The 25,632-nt window shown below is 36.5% G+C and overlaps 1 protein-coding gene across 1 annotated transcript; it reads left to right on the top strand.

Annotated features, from left to right (window-relative positions):
* Positions 1-4,358: 4,358 nt before the first annotated feature.
* Positions 4,359-19,414, top strand: TMEM14A (transmembrane protein 14A). Its single transcript, XM_074310656.1, has 5 exons — positions 4,359-4,964; positions 10,685-10,770; positions 15,025-15,126; positions 17,343-17,430; positions 18,769-19,414. Exons 2-5 carry the CDS (start codon positions 10,695-10,697, stop codon positions 18,806-18,808), a joined length of 306 nt encoding a protein of 101 aa, XP_074166757.1. The 5' UTR covers positions 4,359-4,964; positions 10,685-10,694; the 3' UTR covers positions 18,809-19,414.
* The last annotated feature ends 6,218 nt before the right edge of the window (positions 19,415-25,632 follow it).

Below are 25,632 nucleotides of genomic sequence, written 5' to 3'. Positions count from 1 at the left end.
TGAGAAAAAGATAAATGGGCATATTCACTGAACAGTACCTGCAAATATTTCCCAATTCTGTGCCTCTGCTCATAATAGTATTCTCTATTTCTCCACCTGGCAGTGTTTCTCTCCCTAGCTACCTTGCATTTAACTATCTTTATTTAGTTTGTGTTTATTCTGTATAGGTTTATGCAACATGGTATGTTAAAAGCTTTCTTACCTGCTCCTGGCTGGCCATTTGTGCTAGCTAGTAAACAATGAAAAGGTATGGATGGATTGCAATCTGTACTTTTGAAAGGATTATTTATCACAAAGCATCTGTTGCAAATTTTGTACTCCCTGTACCTAACATAATGCTCTATAGACAGTAGGTACTAAATAATGTTTGCTGAATTGAATGGAACCAGATGATAAGATCTTTAAAGACAATAACCATGTCTTCCAATTTCTTGGTATTTCAAGAATATCACCACAGAGTCTTGCATATAATAGGTACTACTCAATCAAAATCACTGGATTCATATATTGATTGACTATTGGCCATTCTTCTTTAGAGCAGGGAATATGATTATGGCTACAGGTTGTGGTTTAGAAGCAGACATATTTTTGGAAAAGAACATAAAATTATTATTTTTTTTCATACCTGGAATCATAACCAAATTTTCCCATTCATTGCTCAAGTTTGGTTTAAGCTGCTCTTTTGTCCTCACTTTTTTCAGAGACCATAACTAAGTTTCATTGCAATGTTTCAATGCTTTGATTACAACTCTGTCTTGCCATGGGTATTAAAACAGAGATCTTAGTGCCACCTGCTGTCTTGTCAAGGAAAAGGAAAACAAGAAAGTCAACAAGTGGCTTCATTTAAGCTACTGAATTGGAAATTCAATTTTGCTTGAATTACTATATTCAGTTTTGTAATGGTAGTGTATTTTTTGGTTAATAAATGTTTTTCCCCTTTTGGAATTTTGTCACTTCAATTTGGTTTAAGTATGCTATTAACAATTTGCCTTTGAGATTTGGACCTTTTGTTCATATCCTTTCCCCTTTGTTCTTTGCTTCATCAAAATTGTGTATTTATTAAAGATACTCATTGTATGGAATATTTTTGTTCAATGACTTGAATCTTTTCTCCAAGCTCTAATTTTTAATTACACTCTAGTTTGCTCTGTCCAACTCCCCACTGAACTAATATTCATTTGTCTCATTATCAACTCAAACTCAGCATATGCCCAACTATAATTTGCAATACTTGTTTTTTGAGAAAAGCATTTATGGGTAAGCAAAGGAGTTATGATGTTTGCTTTCCAAAAGGTTACAGGCTAGTTGGAAAACAAGATATGAACATGTAAAAAAAGTACAAATAAAATCCTAACAGTGAAATCACAATTCATAGGATCACTGGCCGTTTATCACTGACTCATAACTAAACAGGAATGCCTTTACAAAAAAGTCAATATAGCACTTCAAAAAGTAACATTTAAATGTGTATAATTGATTTCTGGACTCTAGACATTATTGTATACTGATATTTTATATCCTCTTGCTTTTATAATGAAAGAAGAAATATATTTTCTCAACTTTCTTTGGAGCTTAAACATGATCATTACAATCATATAACAATCTATTTTATTCTTTCATTTGCTATTTTGAACTTATTGTATATATTATTTTTCTGCTTCTACTTGCTTAACTCTGCATCAGTTCATATAGCTGTCTTGCCATCAAATTCTTCATATACAATTTATTTAGCCATTCTCAAGTTGATAGACACCTACTTTGTTTCTAGTTCTTTACTACCATAAAAAAGTGGCGCTATTTTGAATAGTTTGGGATAAATGGGATCTTTATTTTGGGATAAATGGGATCTTTCCTTCTGTCTCTGCTTCCTTAGGGAATATGACTGTGGAATCTCTATGTCAAAGTATATAAACATCTTTTTTAAAATCCCGTAATTCCAAATTGTTTTTCAGAATAATTGGATCAATGTATCCTATGATATCATGAATTCAGAACTCCCCCACTGTGTATTAGTGTACCTGGAACTGCTTCAACATACTCTCTTTGCCAATTTGCTGGATATGAAGTGAAAGCTCAGAACTATTTTAATTTGCATTCACTTACTATTAGTGGTTTACAGCAGTCTTTCTTATGGTTGTTAATAGTTTGCAATTCTTATGAGAATAATCTGAGCCTATCCTTTAACCACATTTTTATTGGAGATTGTCCTTTGAGGTCTTTCATATTTGATTTCATTTCCTAGATGCCAAATCTTTGTCAGTTGTATTTGTGACAAAGGTTTTCCTTATTCGGTAGTTTCCTTTTTTATTCTCACTATATTGATTTGTTAGGGCAAAAGCTTTTCAACCTCATGTAATCAAAATTATCTGATTTTTTTTTTTTTTTTTGGTGATCAGCTCTGTCCTTAGCTTGAGTGAGAATTCTCCCTCTAGCCATTGTCCGTTGTTGTGAAAGGCACTTATATCTCTTTTCCACCAATTAAAAAAAAAATCAGACTTTAAAGAATGTGGAATATAACTCACTTCCAGTTGATCAATGATGGACAGAAACAACTACACCCAGAGAAGGAACACTGGGAAGTGAATGTAAATTGGTAGCACTACTGTCTATCTACCCAGGTTACTTATACCTTCCAATCCAATACTTAACGTGTAACAAGAAAACTGGATTTACACACATATATTTATCTAGGTTATACTGTAACACATGTAAAATGTATGGGATTGCCTGTCATCAAGGGGAGGGAGTAGAGGAAGGGAGGGGATAATGTGGAAAAATGAATACAAGGGATAATGTTATAAAAAAAAATTACTCATGCATATATACTGTCAAAAAAATTTATAAATAAAATTAAAAAAAAAAAAAAAAAGAATGTGGAATATGGAAAGGTAGCGATGAGGAATGTAGGCTTCTGTCAAAACAATCATCCTGACAAAAAGGAAACGCCTCCGTAAGGCAAGTGGGAAAGCAATAGTCTTTTCACTCCTCTCCTTTTTCTTTTTTTTTTTCTTTTTTTGTCCTTCCCTCCTCGATTTTCTTTCTTCCTCTTTCTTTCTTCATTCCTTTTTCTTTATTCTATTTTTTCCATTCCTTCCTCTTTTCCTCTCCCTTTTTCTTTATCCTTCTCTCCTTTCCTTTCATTTTCTTTCCTCCCTCCCTCTCTTCTTTTTCTTTCCTTCCCCAAGAAACATGCTAGGTTGAATAATTTTTATCTCCTTAAGGCAGCAAGAAATCACTGAAGGTTTTATTTTTAAAAGTTTTTTTTATCAAAACATATGCCTAGATAGTTTTCAATATTCACCCTTGCAAAACCTTGTTTTCCAATTTTTTTTTCTCCTTCTCTTCCCCCACTCCCTCCCCTAGACCATAAATAATCTAATATATGTGAATTCTTCTCACTGAAGGTTTTTAATCAGGGAAGTGACATAGGCTGGCCTGTGCATTAGGAAGCTTATTTGGGCCACTTTAGGATGAATAAATGAGTACTGTTTGTTGGCAGAGGCAGAGTGGTTTTAAGGGAAGGAACATTGGGTTTGCAATAAGAAGACTCAAAAGTGAGTGTCATTCATTCCACTCATTACTCGTCAGTCAGTCTCTCAGTCTTAGTTTTCTCAACTACATATGGGGGTGGGGAAAGCTGGGGGGAGGGGACAGAGATAATGAAAATCATTGTTAGTGCTATGATGGAAGAAGCACTACGTTATTAAGAGTTTGAGGTTTTGCAGCTGTTTGGACATGTATATATATATTGTATTTAATTTATACTTATTTATACATATTTAACATGTATAGGTCAATCTACCATCTGGGGGGAGGGAGGGAGGAGAGGAAAATTAAAACAAAAGGTTTGGCAATTGTCAATGCTGTATAATTACCCATGCATATATCTGGTAAATAAAAAAAAATTAAAATATAAAAAAAATAAATAAATAAATAAATAAAATTATCCATTAAAAAAAAAAGTTTGGAGTAAAAAAAAAAAGTTTGGAGTTTTCTTTTGTTGTGTTTTGTTTTGAGCTATGAGTCCCAGCCTACCTCCTGAGCTGCAGCTAGTCTGAGGACCTGGGTCTGAATGCTCATTTGAAACACTCATGTGACCTCTGTGCCTCAGTTTCCTCATTTGCAAAACCAGTAAATTGGATTAGCCAATCTCTAAAGGCCTTAAAATCTATGATCCTATGATAAGAGAAGGGCAGAGCCTGTAGCACCAATTTGGAACCAAGATCCAGAGTTCCCTCAGGAGTGTCCTGGTTGTATTAACACAGAAATTCCATATAATCCTCTAGAACTCTTTCCCAGACCCAATCATGTCCAGCAGGTGGCGTCCCCCTCCTCCGCTATTCCCGGCTGCCGGCTCTGAGGCCCAGAAGGCCGGGACTGACTGCGAGACCGGAGGGCCGAGTATGTTAAGATGTTAAGGGAAGACTGTGGGCACACGGCTGCCGGTAGTTAGCACACTGCCCGGGGCGTCCCATAGACAGAACGCGAGCCCGGGACGTTCCACAGACAGAACGCGAGCCCGGGGCGTTCACGCGTGCCCGGGGCGTTCCACAGACGGCGCGCGTGCCCGGGGCGTTCCACAGACGCACGCGGGCCCGGGGCGTTCCACAGACGGCGCGCGGGCCCGGGGCGTTCCATAGACCGAACGCGGGCCCGGGATGTTCATTGACGGCACGCGGGCCCGGGGCGTTCCACAGACGGCTCGCGGGGCCGGAGCGTTCCACAGACGGAACGCAGGCCCCGGACGTTCCACAGACGCACGCGGGCCCGGGGCGTTCCACAGACAGTGCGTTGGCACGGGACGCTCTCGGGCGGGGCTGCCTTGACTGGACAGGCACGCGGGAAGGAAGCTGAGGAGAGAGCGAAAGTGAGCGTGCGCAGAGCTTGGGGAGGAGCAACGGGAGGAGGAAAGAAGGAAGGGAGAAGGAGAGTTCAGAGGGTACCGGAGGCGGGGACGGTGTCAGGTAAGCAACCTAGAGGAAACCTGAGTTTTTTTCCTTCTGCAGCCCCTTTGTGTCCGTCTGCAGCTCCCGTCCCTTCTGCGGGCGTGAGTCTTGGGGGCTAGCTGTGAGCAGCTGGGAAAGTTGGCCAGTCCCCCGTAGAATTCCCTCACCTGGGGATGCAACCCGTGATTCCGCTGCCGATGGACCTAAAAGAAGGAGCTCCGGGCAGCGACATCTCACTTTTTCTGTGGGGGGCAAACGAGGCAATTGCCCTTGTCGGGGACAGAGATTTGTGCGGGATGCACCCCGGATGTTCTCCAGAGTCCCTTCCAGCTCTTCCCCTCCGCAGCTGCAGCCTGGGAGCAGCTGCGCACCTGGTCCAGTTAACAGAGGGGGGACCTTCGCCTTACCCATTTATTGCAAATCTAGCTGCTCCCAGTTTTTTCTCCTCCACCCTCCCTTCCGGGAGCAGACACAAACCACCTTCTTATTAACTAGACCTCCTCAGGCTAATTTCCCTCTGCCAAGTTGCAACACACCCTAAACCGCGCGGGATTATTGTGGAAAGTGTAAAGGGCATTAAAAAAAACCCTGCAAACTTAATTCCTAAAGGAGTGTTCTCTGCTGAAATGAGCCCGTTTGCAGGACCTTCTAGCTTCAGGAACAATTTCCCTTCCATTTAATTTTCCCGTCCAGTATAAATGCAGAATGGTCTCCTTGAAAGCATCTCTGCTGCTCTCTGCATCAGTTACAAAAGTGCTGCCAGAACTTCCCTTCTTTAGGTGACTTGAAAAGTTTGAAAGCAGCAACTGGCCAAGTCACGTGTATCCAGATGACCCTTCATTGAGAAAAAGGCAGGAGAAAATTGATTCTTCTTTTTGTGGCGTTTTTTGTTCCCAAGTCAATCAATAAACAGTAAATTCAGTAGTTTTGATTTCTCTGTCCTTTAGAATAGGACATTCATGATAATAATAGCTAACATTTACAAAGGGATTCAAATTTTGCAAAATGTTTAATTTGCAAGCTATTAACGTTTTGAGCTGTATTAAGAATATTAGAAGACCATTATTTCCATTTGAACCTCACAACTCTAAAGTAGATATTATTCCCATTTTATAGATGAGGAAACTGAGTCCGAGAGATGAAAGTGACTTGCTTGGGTTACAACTAGTGTCTGGACTTAAGTATTTCTACTCCATTACATCACTCTCCAAATTACTTAGGTGCCATATATATATATATATATATATAGTTGGAGGCCAGAAAGGAGAGATGTTACTGAGTAAGGGAGCTAGGCTTTGGATAAGTGTTCTTGCAGCATTTCTCCCAAGTTTAGCTCTCAGAATCAACATCAAAACTGAAACTTACTTCAAGGACACATCTGACCATATGAATGTTAATTAGGGAAGAGGATGTTGAAAGTTCCTGATTTTTACTCCTCCTCAGGCTCACCCAGTTAATGTTAACCTTTCCTGGGTTTAGTTGCCTGAAATAATGGCCTTGACTATGTTGAGCTTGTCAGTTTCGTAGAGGAATGAGAGTGAGTATAATTAGTTAATTTCTTTCTGTTGCTTAGAGAAAGGTGGTGGGTAAGGGCAGAAATCATGTCTTAATTAATTACCCGTATTTTCCCAGCTCATAGGACAGTGCTTTATATATAGTGAAGGGCTTAATAAATGAGTGTTATGTGTATCAGAGGTCAAGAGAAAATCCTAGATTCCAATTCTGTTTCTCTATTAATTGTATGTATTAGATTATCTCTAATCTAATTAATCATAATAATAACTGAAATTTATATAGTGCTTTAAGGTTTGCAAAGATTCTATCCCCACCATTTAACTGAAATAATCCTTTCCAATATTGTCAATGACTTTTAAAATTGTCAAACCCAATGACCTTTCCTCAGTTCTAATTCTTGACCTTTCTGTAGCCTTTGATTGCTACTTTTTTTTTTTTCCTGGATTTTTTTTTTTTTTTTTGGCCATTGTAATACTGCTTTTCCTAAGACCTTTCTGAAAATCCCTTAGTTTCCTTCATTACTTCTGTCTTCTCCTCTAGCCCAAATATGAATGTGATTTTGTCTCATTTATCTCTCATCTTTGATGATCTAGTCCTTAAGGCTTCAATTATCATCATAATGCAGCTAATAGCTAATCTCTATTTCCAGGTCCAACCTCTCCCTTGAGAGCTCTCATTTTTTTTTTAATTTTTTAAATTTTTTTTTGCAGAAGCCTGTTGTATGTCTCCTCCCAGATAATCTACTTGTATATTAAATATAACTAAATCAGAATTCCTTCCCAAAATCTGCCTCCTAGTTTATTTAGCTTACGAGTTTCTCTCAGTGACGCCATTGTCCAGGGTCAAAACCTTATAATCATTTTTTGATATTTTTTCTCTTCCTACCACATTTTACTAATGAGACTGGCCTTCCTATAGCAAGTAAAAGTTAATTTTGAGGGAGAATGTTTAAGTCTACCAAGATTCAACCATATGGGAGGCACTTGAAACTTTTTTTTTGGTAGTTTCTGATAACTGGAAATTATGGAGTTTGGATTTGTGAATATAATTATCACTCTTTCAAGATAACTTTGTTGAAAGGGAATTAGATTGGCATTAAAGGAGCCTTCAAAGTTGGGTAGGAAGAGGAAGAAGATCCCCTAAGAGAGCTTCTGTAAAAGGTAATCTGGATTAGTGCCTTAATGCAATCAGAGCATTTCAGACTTGGAAGATACATTAGGGGCCTTCTAATGGAACCTAGAAGTGTGTTTGTTGTAGTTTTTATCTGTGCCCAATACTAATGGCCACTTAATCCCCATTTGGGATCTTATGGGTGATAGTGGCAGAAGGTAGGGAAGATGTGGAGAGTCTGATAAGGCTCTCTAAGTGTTCCAAGTCATTTGGAAAAGTCTAAGAATACCCATAGGGCAGCTAAATGGCACAGTGAACAGGGTGCTGGGCTTTGGAGTCAAATAGATTCATCTTTCTGAGTTCAAACTCAGCCTCAGATACTTACTAACAAGTCACTTCACGGTTATTTGTCTCAGTTTCTTCATCCTGTAAAATGAACTGGAGAAGGAAATAAACCCCTTCAATATCTCTGTTAAGAAAAATCCAGATAGGGTCACAAAGAGTTAGATGTGATTGAAAAATGACTGAGCAATAATAGCAGTAACCTAAAGAGTTTTAATTTTTAAAATTAATATCTTTTAGTTTTATATCACTTTCCTAAAATGTTCTTCTCATTCCCCTATCCAGAGAGTCATCCTTTATGACAAAGGATTTATTAAAAAGTTAAAAACTAATATATTAACCAAGCTAGTATTCCATATCCACAATCTCCCCTCTTCTGGGAAGCTAGCAGGAGGCAAAGTGGCATGAAAGGATGCCTTCTTATATCTCTTTTAGGGAGACCAGATTTGGCTATTATAATACATCATTCACTTTCATTTTCCTCTTTTCCTTTTCCTTTTCCTTCCTTCTTCCCTTCCCTTTTTTCTTCTCTTCCCATTCCTTTCTTTTTTTCTTTCCTTTCCTTCCTTTCCTTCTTTCTTTCCATTTACATTGTCACAGTCACTGACCATGTAATTTTCTTGCTTTTACTTCATTTTGTACCACTTCATCCCATTTAAAAGTTCAAACCTAATTTGTCCAAATCAAGAGAAACTTACTTTCCAGCTCAGTAACACCCCCTGATGTTATATCTCAAACTAAAATTTCTGGTACCCTAAATTCAGGAACACCTAGGAGGCCTAGAAGGAAAAGCTAAGCATCCAAGATGACAGTGGGAAGTAATTAGCTGGTTTGTAGGCCAGGATAAAATAGCACCTGTGTTAGCTCATGATGTCTATGAAAGCCAGGAACCTGTAGAACCAAAACAAGACACCAAGTGTTGGAGAAGTAGAAAGCAATACTACTAGAGATGTGGTAGGTTAACAGAAATAGTAGCAGAAATGAAAAAACCACTGTGGGTGATGAGAAGGGAGAGCAGACAGTTGAGGCAGCTATAAGAGAGGAAATGGAAGAAATATCATTTAGAAGAACCTAGCTATTTGGGAATAATTTGCTCTAGGGACCAGAAATTTTTTGTGCTTCCTAGCCCCCGAATTATTGTGTCAGGTCCTGCTGTAGAAATTGATAGTGGTAATGTTTGCCTGGAGAAATCAAGGAAAAGTTAAAGTGATATTCTTCCACTAAAGTCTTTTGAAAACGCCTCCTTTTGACATGTAAGTGACCCTGGACTTCCAAAAACGTGTGTCAGTAGGATACAAGGTCTTGAAGAGGTCAAAGCAGATAGGCCAGTATGCAAATGATTAACAGAATCTTACATCCTCAAGAGAAATCCCTTTCTTATACAAACTTCAAAGGATTTACAGCCTCCTGAGAAACCCCTTTGATATACAAACTACTCTATATCTGAGGGGAAGCAGAAAAGTCCTTTGTAAATACAAACTCTGTTTTATGATCCTGTTTGTGTATAAAATGAAGCTCCAAAATTCTATTCCTTGCAATAAGGCTTTTCTCCCTGGAGGCCTATTGCCCGAAGATCCTTCGGAGTCTCTTTCCTAATTGATAAAGATTTTGTTTTAACACTGCATTGAGTAGGCTAGCCTTGGCACTTTGGAGGGAGAAGGAGAGAGAGAGACAAACTGTAATGTTCTGATTGTCTCTCAGTTGTAATCCTTCTCTGGGAGGAGGTTTCTTTTCTGTATAATCTTTTCCTCTATGAGCAGGTTTCTTGGGAGGCTTCTGGAGCCTCCAGCCAGCCTCTTCTTCTTCCTGAATCCTGGCTCTGAATCTCCTCCAGCTCTGGTCCTTCCCCAGTCCAGATTGCTCTCCAGGCTCAATGTTGCCTCTTTTTATCCTCCCAGAGAATGGGCGTGGGATAATGCAAGGGCTTCTGGGAAGAAGTACTTCAACTAGTGAGCTTGCTTCTCTTAGAATTCCTAAGGTGTAAACTCCCTTTAAAGGCCCAAACCAAAGGTCTGAGCCAAAGAACTGTCAGGTCGACCTGAGTTCTCACCATGTAATTGTCCAGACAATCTGAATTCTCACCTTGTCACTGTCCAGACAACCTGAATTCTCACCTGGTAATCCTAACAGGCAGAAAAAACCCACTGACCCATCTCTGCCTAGTTTCCTACCCTCTTCAGTCTGACAAACCCCTACCAAGTGTGAAAGGCCTAGAGTACACATCTGGAAACTAGAAACTGTGTGCCATCCTCACCAAGTCTGGAGAGACTTCTCACCCTAAAGTTGGCCATTCACTGGGTGATCAGGTTTTTTTGTTTTGTTTTGTTTTTTCAATTACACCAACTCCTAAATACTTTCTGCCAAGACATGGAAGGGCTTACAATCTGCATTGGTGGAGGGAGGGTCCACAGTGATGAAATCATGGATGCTTGAGGGATGCTCTGCTTATTAAGGCAGAAGGTAGAATGTGTTTTGTAGAGCTTTCCATAAGAAAGATATTTTACATTTGGACAGTTGACTTATCTGGAATCCTAACTCTTGAATACCTCATTCCTGGATGTTGCCAGATAAGAGGAAAGAAGGGCTGATCCTAAGCATTTTCCTACACTTTTCTTCTTCCGATAAACAGACTTGAAAAATTACAGATTTTATTTTATGTGCTTGTGTTATTTTAGTAATAATTTTTATGCATCTGACTTATTTCCCTGTTTAAAAAATTCTTTTTGCAGTTTTATCTTATTTGATCCTATTTCTTTTCTCTCGTTCTTTAGAAGTGTAACCATGACTATTGACTGGATTGGTTTTGGATACGCTAGCATAATAGCATGTGGAGGCATTTTGGGATATCATCGCAAAGGTAAATTCTGAAATTTAAATCTAAAGGTAACTTAGCAATCAAAGTTTGCAAGAATGATCTAAGGACCTGTGTAAAAGAAGAAATTTAGAATCTTCTTAGTTTTAATGTCGTCTTTAATACTAAACTCTCTTTAAGTTCTCTAATTATCAGTTAGTTGATGGGGTGGGGAGAAGATGCAGCTAGATAGTGATGCAGTGAACAATAGAGCACCAGGCCTGGAGTTGGGAAGATATGAGCTCAAATTTGGACTTAAACACTAGATGTGTGACCCTGGATTAATCACTTAATTCAAATTTACTTCAGTTTCTTATCTGTAAAACGGACACTGGAGAAGGAAATGGCAAACAACTCTGATATCTTTACTAAGAAAATCTCGTGGACAAATCCATGGGGCCATGTTGACTTGGATATCACTGACCAACAATGAGATTGATAGGAATTCTGATGAGTTAATGTTAGCATAGCATATTGATAAGGAAAAGTACTTTGGTGCCAAAAACTGACTTGTTTCTAATGTCGAAAAGAAAGAAAAAATTAACTCATTGGAGAATTTGAGGTAGAGTTTATTTATTAAAGATTTTTTTAAATTTACTTTTTTTCAGAATTTTACTTTTTATATTCTCATGAAATTGATAAGGTCTAGATTTAGGGAATCAAAATGAGATTAAGGTTTCTGGTTGTCTGGGATTTAAATGATAAAGGTCTTCTGGCAGGTTCAGGGTTCAGGGAACCAAATGGAGAGGTTTGGCTCCCCTGCAAATCCCAGGAAGTTTTGGGGACTCCCTTCTGGCAGTGCAGAGATTCTCCATAAAGGAATTTACAGACCTGAAAACCTAGATTGATAAAAGAAGTTTAATTATAGGGATTGTAAGGTTAGAAATCCTGACAGAGAGGCATGAAGTCTGATTAGAGAAATAAGGTAAAGAGAGGGTGGCACTGGAAAAGAATATTCCAGTGGACAGAGGCTCCTTGGCATCCCAAGCATGGCATAGCTGGCATGTTTGGAACCTCTGCTAAGAGAGGGTTTTAGTTTGGTTCTTTTATAAGCCTTGGCTACAAGCTAGGGATTGCTCTTGATGGATCTGGGTACAGTTTGAATTGAATTGAAGATCTTCATTTGAATAGGGTTGGAATATTTTAGCTCTGGACTCAACTAGCCCCACATAGCTAAAACACTTTATCTGATTCCCTGGGTGGTCTCTCACTGAGGCAGGGTTGAAGGAGATTTTCTCAGCCAACCGGAGCAATGGCCTACTGAGCCTTGCCCTGAGACCCTCCAAATTCCCTTCCCTATGTAAGGTTGGGAGTCCAGGAGTTTGACTTGGGAGATGGAAGACCACAGTCCACCATGTAGGCTTTGACATTTAGATTTTGGGCAAATTACTTAACTTCAAGAAAAAAAAATTACTTATCTTCTCTAAAGGTCTTGGGTAAATGTAAGACTTAATTCCTCTATTGATCAGATCCTTGACTTTTATCCTGTTAAGTCTATAACTGAGCAAGGCAAATTGTCTTGGAGGAAGAGAAATTTGTAGACAAATTGTTTCTTTTCTTTTTGCTTCTCACCCTTTTGTGGTGAAAAATTGAGGCTTTTGTTTTGGTCTGTTTTTCTCACAACTTTGTTTGAATAAAGACAAAGTAGCCAAAGTTAGTTGTAAGAACTTGCTTTTTAAAAAGAGATCTCTTAGACAAAGGCAGAAAAACCATTTGTCTTCTATAATGTAAGTATTTCTTCCCTGGAGGCTAAGGGGATAGAATAAAGCTAATGATCCATTACAGCCTTTTTGTGCCTTGTAAGTTATGATTAAAATTGCTTTTTTTCTCCTCTTTTGGTATTAGAAAAGTGAAGAAACCAGTGTAACCCCTGTAAATGATTACCAAACTTTGAAACTTCGTAGATAATCATCTATTTTGAACTTCAGAGGAATCAGATCCTTTGCCTGGCTTAGTGGATGTGATGTGCTATATGATTGTGGTGTCAAGCCCCAAGTGATGGCAGGCACAAAAGTTGGGGTTCAGTCATGTGAAGCATTCACTATGGCCATTCTCTTTGGTAAAAAGTAGATTTATTTAAAGGAACAGGTTACAGATAAAATGAAGGGATACATTAGACACCGGGAATGGTAAGTATAAAATAGAACTGGGAAAGCATATGAAAGACAAATTCCTCTGTGGAACTCACACCAGTGGAACTCACCCAGTAGAACAGGTGCACTCCATGAGGCTGGGACATGTCATTAGCTGGCAGACTAAATCCTGAAAGTGACTTAGTACCCTAAAAGAGTTAAGTAGCTGTAAAGAAAAGAAATGGGGTTGGGAAGCATAGTGTAGTTAGGGGCGGTACAGTGTGGTATGGGGGTGGGGGAAAAATACCTCAGGGCCCAGTGCTATGGCTGGCTGACCCTAGGGAAGGTAGCTGCAAAGCCTTGGGCCATAAGTTGTTTTATTGGGGAATTTTAGCCTCAGGGTCTTGGGATCACTTGGTTTTTTGACTGGATTACCATTATCTGAGCCTTCTTCCGGCTTGCCTAAGGGTAATCCCTTATTTTTATCAATTTCTCTGCTAACCACAGCTAACCTTGAAGACCTCATCTGACCGAATGTTGAACTTGGAAAAAAACAAGATTTTATTAATCATCTACTATGGGCCAAGCTCTTTATAAATATTATCTCATTGGATCTTCACTACAACTCTGGCAATAAGTGCTGTTATTATTCCCATTTTACAGGTTTTTTAAGCTTCAGGAAGTACTGGATTTGAATCTTGCTTCAGACCCCTTTTAGATGTGTGGCACAGACTTAATTTCTCTGACCCCCCTCAGTTTCTCTCATTTTCCATAAATTAAGGTAATAATAGCTCCTACTTCACCCAGTTATTATGAAGCTCATATGAGAAAGTGTATGTGAAGTGATGTGTAAAATTTAAAATGCCATATAAATGTGAGGTTGTCATCTCTACTGAATTGCTCATGAAAATTAAATTTTTTTCCCCAGATGGCAGTTTCCAAGTTGTTTCAGTTATAAAACAGCAGAAGACCTAAGGGTGGCTAGTGACTCAGTAGATAGAATATTGGGCCTAGAATCATGAAGATTTGTCTTCATGAGTTCAAATCCGACTCTCAGACATTTATTAGTTTCCTCATCTATAAAATGAGTTGAAGAAAGAAAAAGTTCAACACTCCAGTATCTTTGCCAAGAAAACCTCAAATGGAATCATTGAGTCATATACAAATGAAACAACAGACAAAAGACCTGAATATTTTTTTCTCCTCAAAAAATTAGATTATGAGAACCATTTATTGTTGAACTTCTTTATTTTAAATTCTTTGTTACAAATGAGAACTTCATGGTGAAGCTTCAATCACAAATAAAGAGGATGTAAAAATAAAAGTTGTCCATGAACATTTGTCTGAATAAATTAATCTAATATGCTTTCGAGATTCCCTTCAACTACTATATTCCATCTTCCCCAAATTATGCTATATTTATTTCATAAATATTGTATTTTTACTTCTGTGTAAGCCCAATGAGTATGGGCTTCTTGAGAGATGGAATTACTTTGGGTATTTTTTTTTTTTTTTTTTTTTTTTTTTACATTTGCATCCCTAGCACTTAGGACTGCCAGAGTTGTAGAAATACTGAATTGTTGTTCCCTCATTCCCAGAGGTGAAACTTTGACTTGCTCACAAATTGGATTTAAGTGAAGTGGAGTTGTACAAAGTCATCAGCCTTGCTTTCTTCTCCAGAGTCCAGTGGCCAGGCAAAAGTCAAGATATCTGGCCTAGGATACAAGAATGATGTGATAGACAAAAAGATGGCAGATAACAGATGATAGAACAATATGTCAAATAGGCTGATGGATGTCTTGAATAAATACTAGCTGATCGATTGTTTCTTTGCAGTATTTTTGAAAGAAAGTTTATTTTTCTTCAAATGTTTTTAAATTCTCTACAAAATTTCTATTCTTATGCCTTGAGGTGGAGGGAGAAGGTGATCTTCGTAGTTGTTCTGGAATGCAAAGCTTTGGTAGGTTATCTCGTGCTGAATAAAGGGCCTGAGAATAGGACTGGAGACAGATTGTGCGTCTGTTTTCTTTGGTCCATCAGATAGTACTTTGGAGGAGTTGCGATCTGTCTCCATGGAGAGACAACCAACCGGTAGAGGTTTGTGAAATAGTGAGGTGATATCCTCATGTTTCATATTTCTTGAATTTGCATTTCTGTTGCTGATCCTCTGCTCTCTTTGTTGTTTTAGGAAGCATTGTATCTTTGATTGCTGGTCTTTTCTTTGGCTTATTGGCTGGTTATGGAGCTTACCGTATCTCCTGTGACTCCCGAGATGTCAAAATGTCACTATGTGAGTATTATATTGATCTAGATTGAGAAAAGAAAGTATTTAAAAAAAAAAAATCAAACTCTCTTAGTATATTTCACAAATCAGTAAAGTAGTTCTGTGAGACCAGAAATCAACACAGTCCAGCTAGGTCTTTTTTTTTTTTTTTAAATAGCTTTTTATTTACAAGATATATGCATGGGTAATTTTACAGCATTGACAACTGCCAAGCCTTTTGTTCCAATTTTTCCCCTCCTTCCCCTCACCGCCCCTCCTCTAGATGGCAGGTTGACCAATACATGTTACATATGTTAAAGTATAAATTAAATACAATATATGTATACATGTCCAAATAGTTGTTTTGCTGTACAAAAAGAATCGGCTTTGAAATAGTGTACAATTAGCCTGTGAAGGAAATCAAAAATGCAGGTGGACAAAAATAGAGGGATTGGGAATTCTATGTAGTGGTTCATAGTAATCTCCCAGCGTTCTTTTGCTGGGTGTAGCTGGTTCAGTTCATTACTGCTCTATTGGAGCTGATTTGGTTCATTTCACTGTTGAAGAGGGCCACGTCCATCAGAATTGATCATCATATAGAATTGTTGTTGAAGTATATAATGATCTCCTGGTCCTGCTCATTTCACTCAGCATCAGTTCACATAAGTCTCTCCAGGCCTTTCTGAAATCATCCTGTTGGTCATTTCTTACAGAACAATAATATTCCATAACATTCATATACCACAATTTATTCAGCCATTCTCCAATTGATGGACATCCACTCAGTTTCCAGTTTCTGGCCACTACAAAAAGGGCTGCCACAGACATTTTTGCACATACAGGTCCTTTTACCTTTTTTTAAGATCTCTTTGGGATATAAGCCCAGTAGTAACACTTCCATAATTAGTATGAATAATGAATCTCATGAAACAGTCTCAAGTATTCAAATTTACCTTATTAAAAATTATAATTAGATCATCCATATCACATGTGCATTCAAGTTCTTTCCTTGTCATTATTCCCACCAAATCTTTCAGCACTTTTCTTTGTCTTTTCAAATATTTGTCTGTAATAGTGAAAATAAGAAAAAAAAGACTGAAACCCTTTCCTTGCATTTAAAAAAAGTCTGAGGACCAAAAAAAAAAATTGTATATTCTAAAATATGATCATTAGTTCCAGGCCAGTGGAAATATGCATGCCAAGTAGAAGCATAACCATAGACAGAACAATTATGGGCCTTTTATGCACCAGTTTGATCATAGATATCCAATCAGAGAAGGATTGGGAAAAGAAGTGAATTAATATTGTTCTATGGTAATTTAATTGCATTAAAAAGCAACTGAGTTTGTACATGAACTGAAACACAAATTTATATTTTTTATAGGAAACACCATAATGATATATTTGAATCTGGGATAGGGAGAAGAAGAGAGTTGGAGCTATGAATGGTGTCAGGAGTAAATTAGGGGAAAGAAAGAAGGATAGGAAGGAAAAAAGGAATAAATAAAGGGAGGAAGGAAATAAATAAAGAAAGAAGGATAATCCTTGCAAGAAGGCAGTTTTTCTAAAATATTCTTTCTACATGCTTTCAAGCAACTTGCATCCAAAGATTTCTGTCATTTACAGGCATGTTATTTGGAAAATTGTGTAAAAGCAGTTTTTCAAGTGTGCTGTTATAGTGCCATAAATACTGCATGAAGCCTACTGGAGATGTGAGTTGCTAAACAACTGACCTGCAAAGTGTATAATACCTGACTCTCAGATATTCTGAATTCTATTAGTTAGGTAGCTAAGTTATTTATTCTCCATGCGTGAAATTCTCCAAGTGTTAAAACATTATAAAAATCAATATTGTTTATTTTCAGATTTAAATTAATTAGAAATTATTTTTTATGATATACCATTCTCCTTAAAACCTCTATAACTTCATCATTTTTTGTGTTTGTGTGGTAAGTCAGAGTCCCTTTCATCTTATTACAAATGTCCCATAAAAAAAGTTACCTTTTTGTTATATTATTTCTGGTTAGCTATTTGAAAACAAATGTCCTCCTAATTGTTATGTATTTGAACATTATGTCTTTGAGGAATGGAGCTGTTCAAAGTTTGGACAAAAACCAAAAACTTGCTATGACTTATAAGAGGGGAGGAATTTTGGACAAATGAGATCATGTCCTTATTTTTTCATGTGTAACTAAAGAATTGCTCCATTGTAATTTTAACTCATGAACTGATTTCTTTTACAGTCACTACCTTTTTTCTGGCCATTATGATGGGCATGAGGTTCAAGAGGTCCAAGAAACTAATGCCAGCAGGGATTGTGGCTGGCCTCAGGTAAGGAATTGTTTCTGTCCTTAATTTCCTTTGCTGAGATTCAGAAGTAATGAGTTTTTGGCAATTAGAAGTTTCTAATTTTTGCAAATAAAGTAATCCTGAAGGCATGGGCTTTGGAATCAGAATGACATACATATCATTGTCTAAGGTGTCCCACCTTAGACAAATGCTAGTGATGTCATTCTGTATAAATCACTTAGTCTCTTGATACCCTAATTAACTTCCTAAGGCTATAGGTTACACACAAGTACCTCTGCTTTGGTAGGAGGAGTTTCCATTCTGAGAGATTTATAGGTTACTAAATGTAATTTTCATAAGAGTCTAGAAACCTATGCAAGCTTCAAGTAAGTATTCGTTAAATCTTTCAAACTAATAAAGAGTGCCAGGTATGTGTGCGGTAGAAGAAAATGTTCTGGAAATGGGGGATTTTTGAGTTCTCATTCAGTGACCAGGTAGCCAGCATGTACAAAGCACAGCACCAAGTTCTAGGGAAGATAGAGAGGTGAATGATATTTAGCATTACAGGTGAATGATAGGGCATTCATAGACATGGAGTACTTATTGTACAGTGACTGTATTCTTAAACACTAGAGTAATAGGAGAAAAGAGACAAAAATAATGTATAAATTCACAGGGAGAAAAAAGAGATCATTTCCTGCTGTTGGATCAAACCTTAATTCTTGTGGAATTTCTTGACTGGTTGAAATAGTCCTAAATTTTGAAACCATGATCTTTTTAAATTCCCATAAGATTGTCTTTACAAGTATGATAATGAACTCTGGATTCTTCCATGTCTGTGAAATCTTCTGATTTTTCCCATGGCAGTCCATCAGTTTACAATCAACAAACATTTAAAGGCAAAATGTCACTGACCTCAAGGAGCTCATGTTGTAATGAGGGAGATAATATGCAAACAACTATGTGCCAACAAGATGTCTATAGTATAGGCCTGACTAATTACCTCTAATTTATTCTGTAGATGTCTTATTCATAATCTGTCTAGTATAATATACTACATATATAATATATTGTGTGTCACATACATACATACATATATATGCTCACATGTATATATACACATGTATTTGTGTATATATCGTATATTATATATAATCCATCTATAATGTAGCATTATTACTATTTAGATATATATAACATATAGAGAGCTAGTGTGTATATAGTACTTTAAGATTTACAAAGCCCTTTACAAATATCTTATATTTCAAGTCTGGCACTATATCCACTGTGCTACCTAGCTGTCTCTAGACTTATTTTTTTGTCTTCATGTTTTGTGTCAATTATTTTTCCTTATATTGAATTTCTTTTCTTTTGAAACAGCCTCTTGATGATTTTGAGACTGGTCCTGATGCTTGTATAAGAATCATCAGCTACCAAGGACATAATCTCATCCCTCCACCACAGCAGACTAAATATATGCTTTGTACTTGAAAGATAAGTTTCAACAAGAAATTTCAAGCATCTACAAGGAAAAAAATAACAATTAACAAACTGGCACTTCTCATATTAGCTTTTGTTTGGAAGCTTTTTAAAATTTTTTATGCCAAAAATTTTTTTTCAACTGTTTTCCAGTTGGTAAGCATTGTTTCCTAAAAGGTACTTAATGAATCATTCCTCATTAACTCTTATTTCCCCTTCTTTTATTTTTCAGTTTAGAAGGTGTAAAGTTATTGTCCACCATCATAAAAAATTTTAAAAGTCTTTTATATTTGTTTACCAAAATTTTCAAACACTGATGTCACCAAACTAAAGTTTACATAACAGTAAAACTTAACTGATAATAAGATGCCTTATATGATATTTGACTAAAATACTAACCAGTTGTCCTAGTCTTTCTTTGTCTTCCAAGCTGCATAGGAAGTACTTATTTTTGACCTGAATTTAAAATTTTCTTCCACACTTTGCAGAAACTGGATATAGGAACAGAGTGTAACTAGTATTCAAATAAAAATTCTTCTATTTTAAATCTGTTTCTATCATTATTGTGTGAGATATGTTATAATTTAAAATATGAGAGGAGTTTGGTTAAAAAGAGAAAAAAAAATAATAACTCTGCCTTAAATTCAATAATGGGCAGCTAAAACATGAAATGAATAGACTATTGGGCCTAATGTCAGGAAGATAAATCTTCCTGGGTTTGAATCTACCTCAGACACATTAGCTGTCACTTAAGTCTGTTTGCCTCAATTTCCTTAAATTTTCTGATATTCTTTGATTCTAAGCAAGTCTTTTTGTTTCTTTTAGTATAGATGTTATTTCCACTTTTGAGAGGCTTTTGATTCTATTGAATATTTTACAGACCTGTGACTTTGGACAAGTCACTTAACTGATTACATCTGTCAAATGAGCTAGAGAAAAAAATGGCAAACCTTCTTTGCCAAAAAAAAACCCCTAATAGGGTCATGAGGAAAATTCTGATGGGGACTTGACTAAAATAACTAAAAACAAAAGCCCAAAATTTTGCATCAGTTTTATGTAACTGCATTTCTTATCTCAGGAGGACAATTGATTATATAGTGGTAGGTATTCAGTGATTAAATGTAGCATATAATTGAAAGGGTCTTGGAATCAAGATTTAAACCCCTAGTTCTGATATTTGACTTTGAGTCACTGAATCTCATTTTCCTATCAGTAAAATCAAAGAGTTTTGACAAAATAATCACCAAGGTTTCTTCCAAGTCAAGTAAATAAGCATTTATTAAGTGCTTACTATTTGCCAATTACTGTAGAGGCCTCCATTTCTAAACTGTATGATTCTCTAAAACAAGGATTCTTAACATTTTTTTGGTGTCTTGTGAAGCCAACAGATTCCATCTCAGGATGATTTTTTTAAAAACTCATAATTGAAAAAACATTAAATTTCAGTTAAAAGTTAATGGGCAGGAGCAGCTAGATGGCACAGTGGATAGAGCACCAGCCCTGAAGTCCGGAGAACCTGAGGTCAAATGTGGCCTCAGATACTTAACACTTCCCAGCTGTGTGACCCAGGGCAAGTCACTAAACCCCAATTACCTCAGCAAAAAAAAAAAAAAAGTTTATGTACATAAAGATGTGATTTTTTTCCCCACATCTATGTTCATGAACCCCCCTGAATTCTATCCATAAACCCTTCTGGATACATGGATGCTAGGTTAAAAACCTATAATGTAGAACCCAAAATAGTTTTTGGTTGGCCAAAATTGCTGCCAAGCTGCATCTTTAGTGATGTATTTTTGGCAAAAGAACTTAATATTGTTAGAGAGAATTCAATTTAAGCTGATAAAAGCTTGGAAGGAAATGTATAAACATAATTTTAGCAAATTACCATGGTTGTGGTATTAGGAGTCAGAATTAGGAATCAGAAATCCTGAGTTCAAATTCAAGTTCAAAATAATGTTGGTTAAATCCCTTAAGCCTTTCTGGGGACTCATTTTTCTCATCTACAAAATGGAGGTGTTGGACTAAAGGTCTCTTCTTAATGATCCTGAACTATGCTTGAGTTTTGCCAGCAGAGAGGAGTAGTTGGAGATATTATTGTAGGACTGTTTTGAAATGACAAAAACAAATTGGGCTTTTGGCACCAAAAGTCACTAAATTGTGCTTACCCATTTTGTGTTATATTTTAAAAATAATACATGATAAGTTCCAGCAAATCCATTCCTGCCAGACTGTTTCCATACAAGATGACAAATAATACAATGGAAAAGCATGTTGGGTCTGTGGTCAGAAGGTTCAAATTCCATTTATTATCTATATGATCCTACACAAGTCATTTTTTAAAAACCATTTTCTTTTCTTTTGGTTTTACATTAATTTTTAAATACATATTTCTTTATGAATCATGTTGGGAATATACTTTAACATATTTAACATGTATTGGTCTACCTGCCCTTTGGGGGAGAGGGTGTAGGGAAGGAGGGGAAAAGTTGGAACAGAAAGTTTTGCAAGGATCAATGGTGAGGGGCAGCTAGGTGGTGCAGTGGATAGAGCATCATCCCTGAATACAGGAGGACCCGAGTTCATATCTGGTCTCAGACACTTAACACTTCCTAGCTGTGTGACTCTGGGCAAGTCACTTAACCCCAGCCTCAGGGAAAAAAAAAGGATCAATGCTGAAAAATTACCCATGCATATATCTTGTAAACAAAAAGCTATTTAAAAAAAAAAAAAAGAATCATGTTGGAAGAGAATAATCAACAAAAGGGAAAAACCATGAGAAGAAAAAAAAAAAAACCAGAAGAAAAAGAATTGTTGATTTACTATTCTCCATAGTTCTCTCTCTGGATGAGGATGGCATTTTACACCACAAGTCTATTGGAATTACCTTGAATCATTGTATTATAGTTGGTCATCATATAATTTTATTGTTACGATGTAAAGTGTTCTCTTGATTCTGCTCACTTTACGCAGCATCATTTCTTGTAAGTCTTTCTGGGTTTTTCAGAAATCAGTCTGCTCATTATTTCTTATAAAACAATATTCCATTATATTCATATGTCATGACTTATATTCAATTTCCAATTCCTCACCACTACAAAAAAGGCTGTTACAAACACTTTTGTATATGTGGGCTCTTTATCTTTTTTTAATAATCTTTTTGGGATACATATACCGTAGAAACACTGCTGGGTTTATAGGGTATGTGCATGGTTTTATATAGCTCTTTGGGCATTGTTAGAGTTTTATTTTACTCTCCCTAACTAATGTTAATCTGTCCTTATTCCTAGGCCTATCAGAGAAAATCTGGTAAATATAATATTATCAATCTCACCTCTATTTTGAGGTCCTCAGAATCCTCTGGCTACTATCTCATAGAAAGTAGTTGAAGCATAACAGAGCACCTGAGAGTTTAAATGAGCAGCAATCTTAAACTTTATTCCTGTAAATCACATCTACCCTATGACCTCCTGCACATACCTTAGTATCGACTTCCCAGTCCAGGCTCCAGGTGGTAGTAAGAAGGGAAAAGGGAAAGAGAGAGGAAAAGGGGGAAAAAGGGAAGGGCGATTCTTGTCTTGAGCTTATATAAGGTCAATGAGGTCACAGACACAAGCCAATCAACAATGAATTCTACATCCCGAACTTGACCGAGACTTCAGAGCCAGATCTAGGTTCCCACCATGAGTGGAGGTCCCACCCACGAAAGAAGTCCCTAAGTACTCAACTCTTAAGCACATGTGGGTATAAAGACCACCGGTCTACTTCCACTTCAATTGCGCTTGCTTGACCTTTCTTTGGACCCTTACAGGGCATAGCTCCAAATTGCTCTTCAGAATGGTTGAATCAGTTCACAACTTCACCAACAATGTATCAGTGTCCCAGTTTTCCCACATCCCTTCCAATATTTATCATTATCTTTTCCTGTCATCTTAGCCACTTTGAGAGATGTGTAGTGGTGGTACCTCAGAATTGTCTTAATTTGCATTTCTCTAATCAATAGTGATTTAGACCATTTTTTCATATGACTAGAAATTGCTTTACTTTCTTCATCTGAAAATTTAATCATTTATCAATTGGATGAATGAATTGTATTCTTATAAATTTGACACCATTCTTTATATATTTTAGAAATGAGGCTTTTATTAAAAACACTGGCTGTAAAAGTTGTTTCCCAGTTTTCTGCTTCCCTTCTATCTTGGCTGCATTGGTTTTGTTTGTGCAAAAACTTGTAATTTAATGTAATCTAAATTATCCATTTTATATTTCATAATGTTTTCTAGTTCTTCTTTGGCTATAAATCCTTCCTTCTTCACAAATCTCCAGAGGTAGACTATACCTTGTTCTCCTAATTTGCTTTATGTTTAAATCATAAACCCATTTCAACATTATCTTGGTATAGGGTGTTAGCTGTTGGTCAATTCCTAGTTTCTGTCATACTGTTTTCCAGTTTTCCCAGAAATTTTTGTGAAATAATTAATTCTTATCCAGGAGCTGGAGTCTTTGAGTTTATCAAACACTAGATTACTGTAGTCATTGACCATTGTGTCTCGTGAACCTACCCTATTTCACTTATCCATTACTCTATTTCTTGGTCAGTAACAAATAGTTTTGGTGATCTATGCTTTATAATATAGTTTTAGGTCTGGTTCAGCTAGGCTCCCTTCCTTTGCTTTTTTTTTTTTTTTTCTTTTTTTCTTTTCTTTTTTTTTTCTCATTGATTCCCTTGAAATTCTCAATCTTTTATTCTTTCAAATGAATTTTATATTTTTCTTAGCCCTATAAAGTAATTTCTTGACAATTTGATTGGTATGACACTGAATAAGTGGACTAATTTGAATAGAATTGTTATTTTTATTATATTAGCTCAATTTACCCATGATATTCTTCCAATTGTTTTGATCTAATTTTATTTGTGTGAAAAGTGTTTTGTAATTGTGTTCATATAGTTCCTGGCTCAGTCTTGGCAGGTAGATTCTGAAATATTTTACATTGTCTAAGTTATTTTAAATGGGATTTCTCTTTATATCTCCTGCTGCTGGGGATTATTGCTAATATTTAGAAATGGCCATTATTTTGTGGATTTATTTTATGCAACTTTGCTAAAGGTATTAATTGTTTCTAGCATATCATCTGCAAAGAGTAATAGTTTTGTTTCCTCATTACCTACTCTAGTTCCTTCAATTTCTTTTTCTTCTTTTATTGCTAAAGCTAACATTTCTTGTACAATATTGAATAATAATGGCAATAATGGGCAACCTTGCTTCACCCGTGTGGATCTTTATTTTCTTCAGAAGCACAAAAGGCTTTCTTTGGGTTGTTGTTCCATTCCTTGCCTGCACATGTGGCTAGAAAAACTGAAGATCAATATTTCATAGCAAGAAAAAATTGGGGGGGGATTGTCCAATATGTAAGGCACTCCATGTAATAGGGGAATTACAGATTGAATATGTGTTGTTTCTCATAATAAGCCTTTTAAAAATTTGAAATTATTTTTCATTTTATTTCATTTTCATTTTTGTCAATTTTCATTCAAAATATTTTTATTTTAAAAAAATGAATTTTACTTTTTAAAATTTCAACTTATAATCTCTTAAAATTATTGATCTAGAAACCTTAGAAGTCATTAATTTTTTATTATTGTAAAGTTTTTTGTATTTTTGTATATTGTATTGTATTTTTGGTATTGGATATTTTATAATGTATATATAATGTATATGTTGTATATTTTATTGTAGAGATGCTGAAAAGTTATATGATTTTGATGAGCTCCTGTGTATAGTTGGCAGAGAAAAAATGAAATATTGATGGAATTGCTCTCTGTGGCAGGCAGGGAAGGGCATTGAGAGGAGTCAATTTAGCTTCGTGTGGTCCTACTTTCTGTGGAGGTTGTCCAGCCAGAAATCCAAATTATGTCAAACTCTTATGGAGATTGTGGGCAGCCCCTCTGCTGTGTCCAGCCAACAAATCCCAGTCATGTCCCTGAGGTTAAATGTCCCTTATAAATCTACTTGTGACCCATGGCATCTTTCTGAACTCCATGAGGTCAATCCATCCCTTATGGTGTTTTTCCCCTTACCACTCTCCCATGCCACGTAATGTTTCCTCTCTCATCCCATCATACCTTATAGTATCTGTCTCCTCCTTATAACTAACTAACTCCTTAAAGCTGCGAAATCTCTTTTAGGATTTAGCCTGACAGCTAAAAATACTCTTGGGATATTTCCTTTCTCCTGCCTAATTTTAAGTTCCCCTATGGAACTTGCCTTTTCTGTCATTAATATTAAAACCCCTTTTATTGCTACATACTTTCCCAATTCTATTCCATATTCACCATTCCTGGTGCTCATTGTATTTCTTCATTTTGTCTGTAACTTATTCCCCTAAATAAATCTACCTTTTGCCAAATGGCCATTGTGAATTCTTCACATGACCGAACCCCAACATTTAATGCTCTTCTAAGTCACATCATCTGGTGGCTACAAAGCACATAATTTGCTATTCCAACCACATGAACTTGAGAAGTCAATAATTCTATGTTTCCTTTATCCCTTTGTACTCCTATCATGATAGCCTGATACTTTTTTCTTTGGATATGAAGAAAATATTTGCTTTTCTTTGTTTTAAACATTTACTTTGTCTATGAAAACAGGGTTATCCCAAACATTTTCTGGTTTGTATGTAACTTTTTGGATTGTTTTTGAGAGGAAACAATTGAGGGGGAGTATCCCAAGAGAGGAGAGAGAAAGATTTAAAACTGAAATATTT

This window comes from Sminthopsis crassicaudata, chromosome 4 (genome assembly GCF_048593235.1).
Source record: "Sminthopsis crassicaudata isolate SCR6 chromosome 4, ASM4859323v1, whole genome shotgun sequence".
Taxonomy (NCBI): domain Eukaryota; kingdom Metazoa; phylum Chordata; class Mammalia; order Dasyuromorphia; family Dasyuridae; genus Sminthopsis; species Sminthopsis crassicaudata.
The sequence above is the reverse complement of the archived record's forward strand: the minus strand, read 5'-3'. Positions and strand labels throughout refer to the sequence as shown.

Excerpts from the sequence above, each read along its gene's own strand:
- TMEM14A (XM_074310656.1), top strand. The coding sequence starts at position 10,695 with ATGACTATTGACTGGATTGGTTTTGGATACGCTAGCATAATAGCATGT. Across the intron at positions 15,127-17,342 it reads AGATGTCAAAATGTCACTAT|TCACTACCTTTTTTCTGGCC; the intron begins GTGAGTATTATA and ends TTTCTTTTACAG. Across the intron at positions 17,431-18,768 it reads GGGATTGTGGCTGGCCTCAG|CCTCTTGATGATTTTGAGAC; the intron begins GTAAGGAATTGT and ends CTTTTGAAACAG.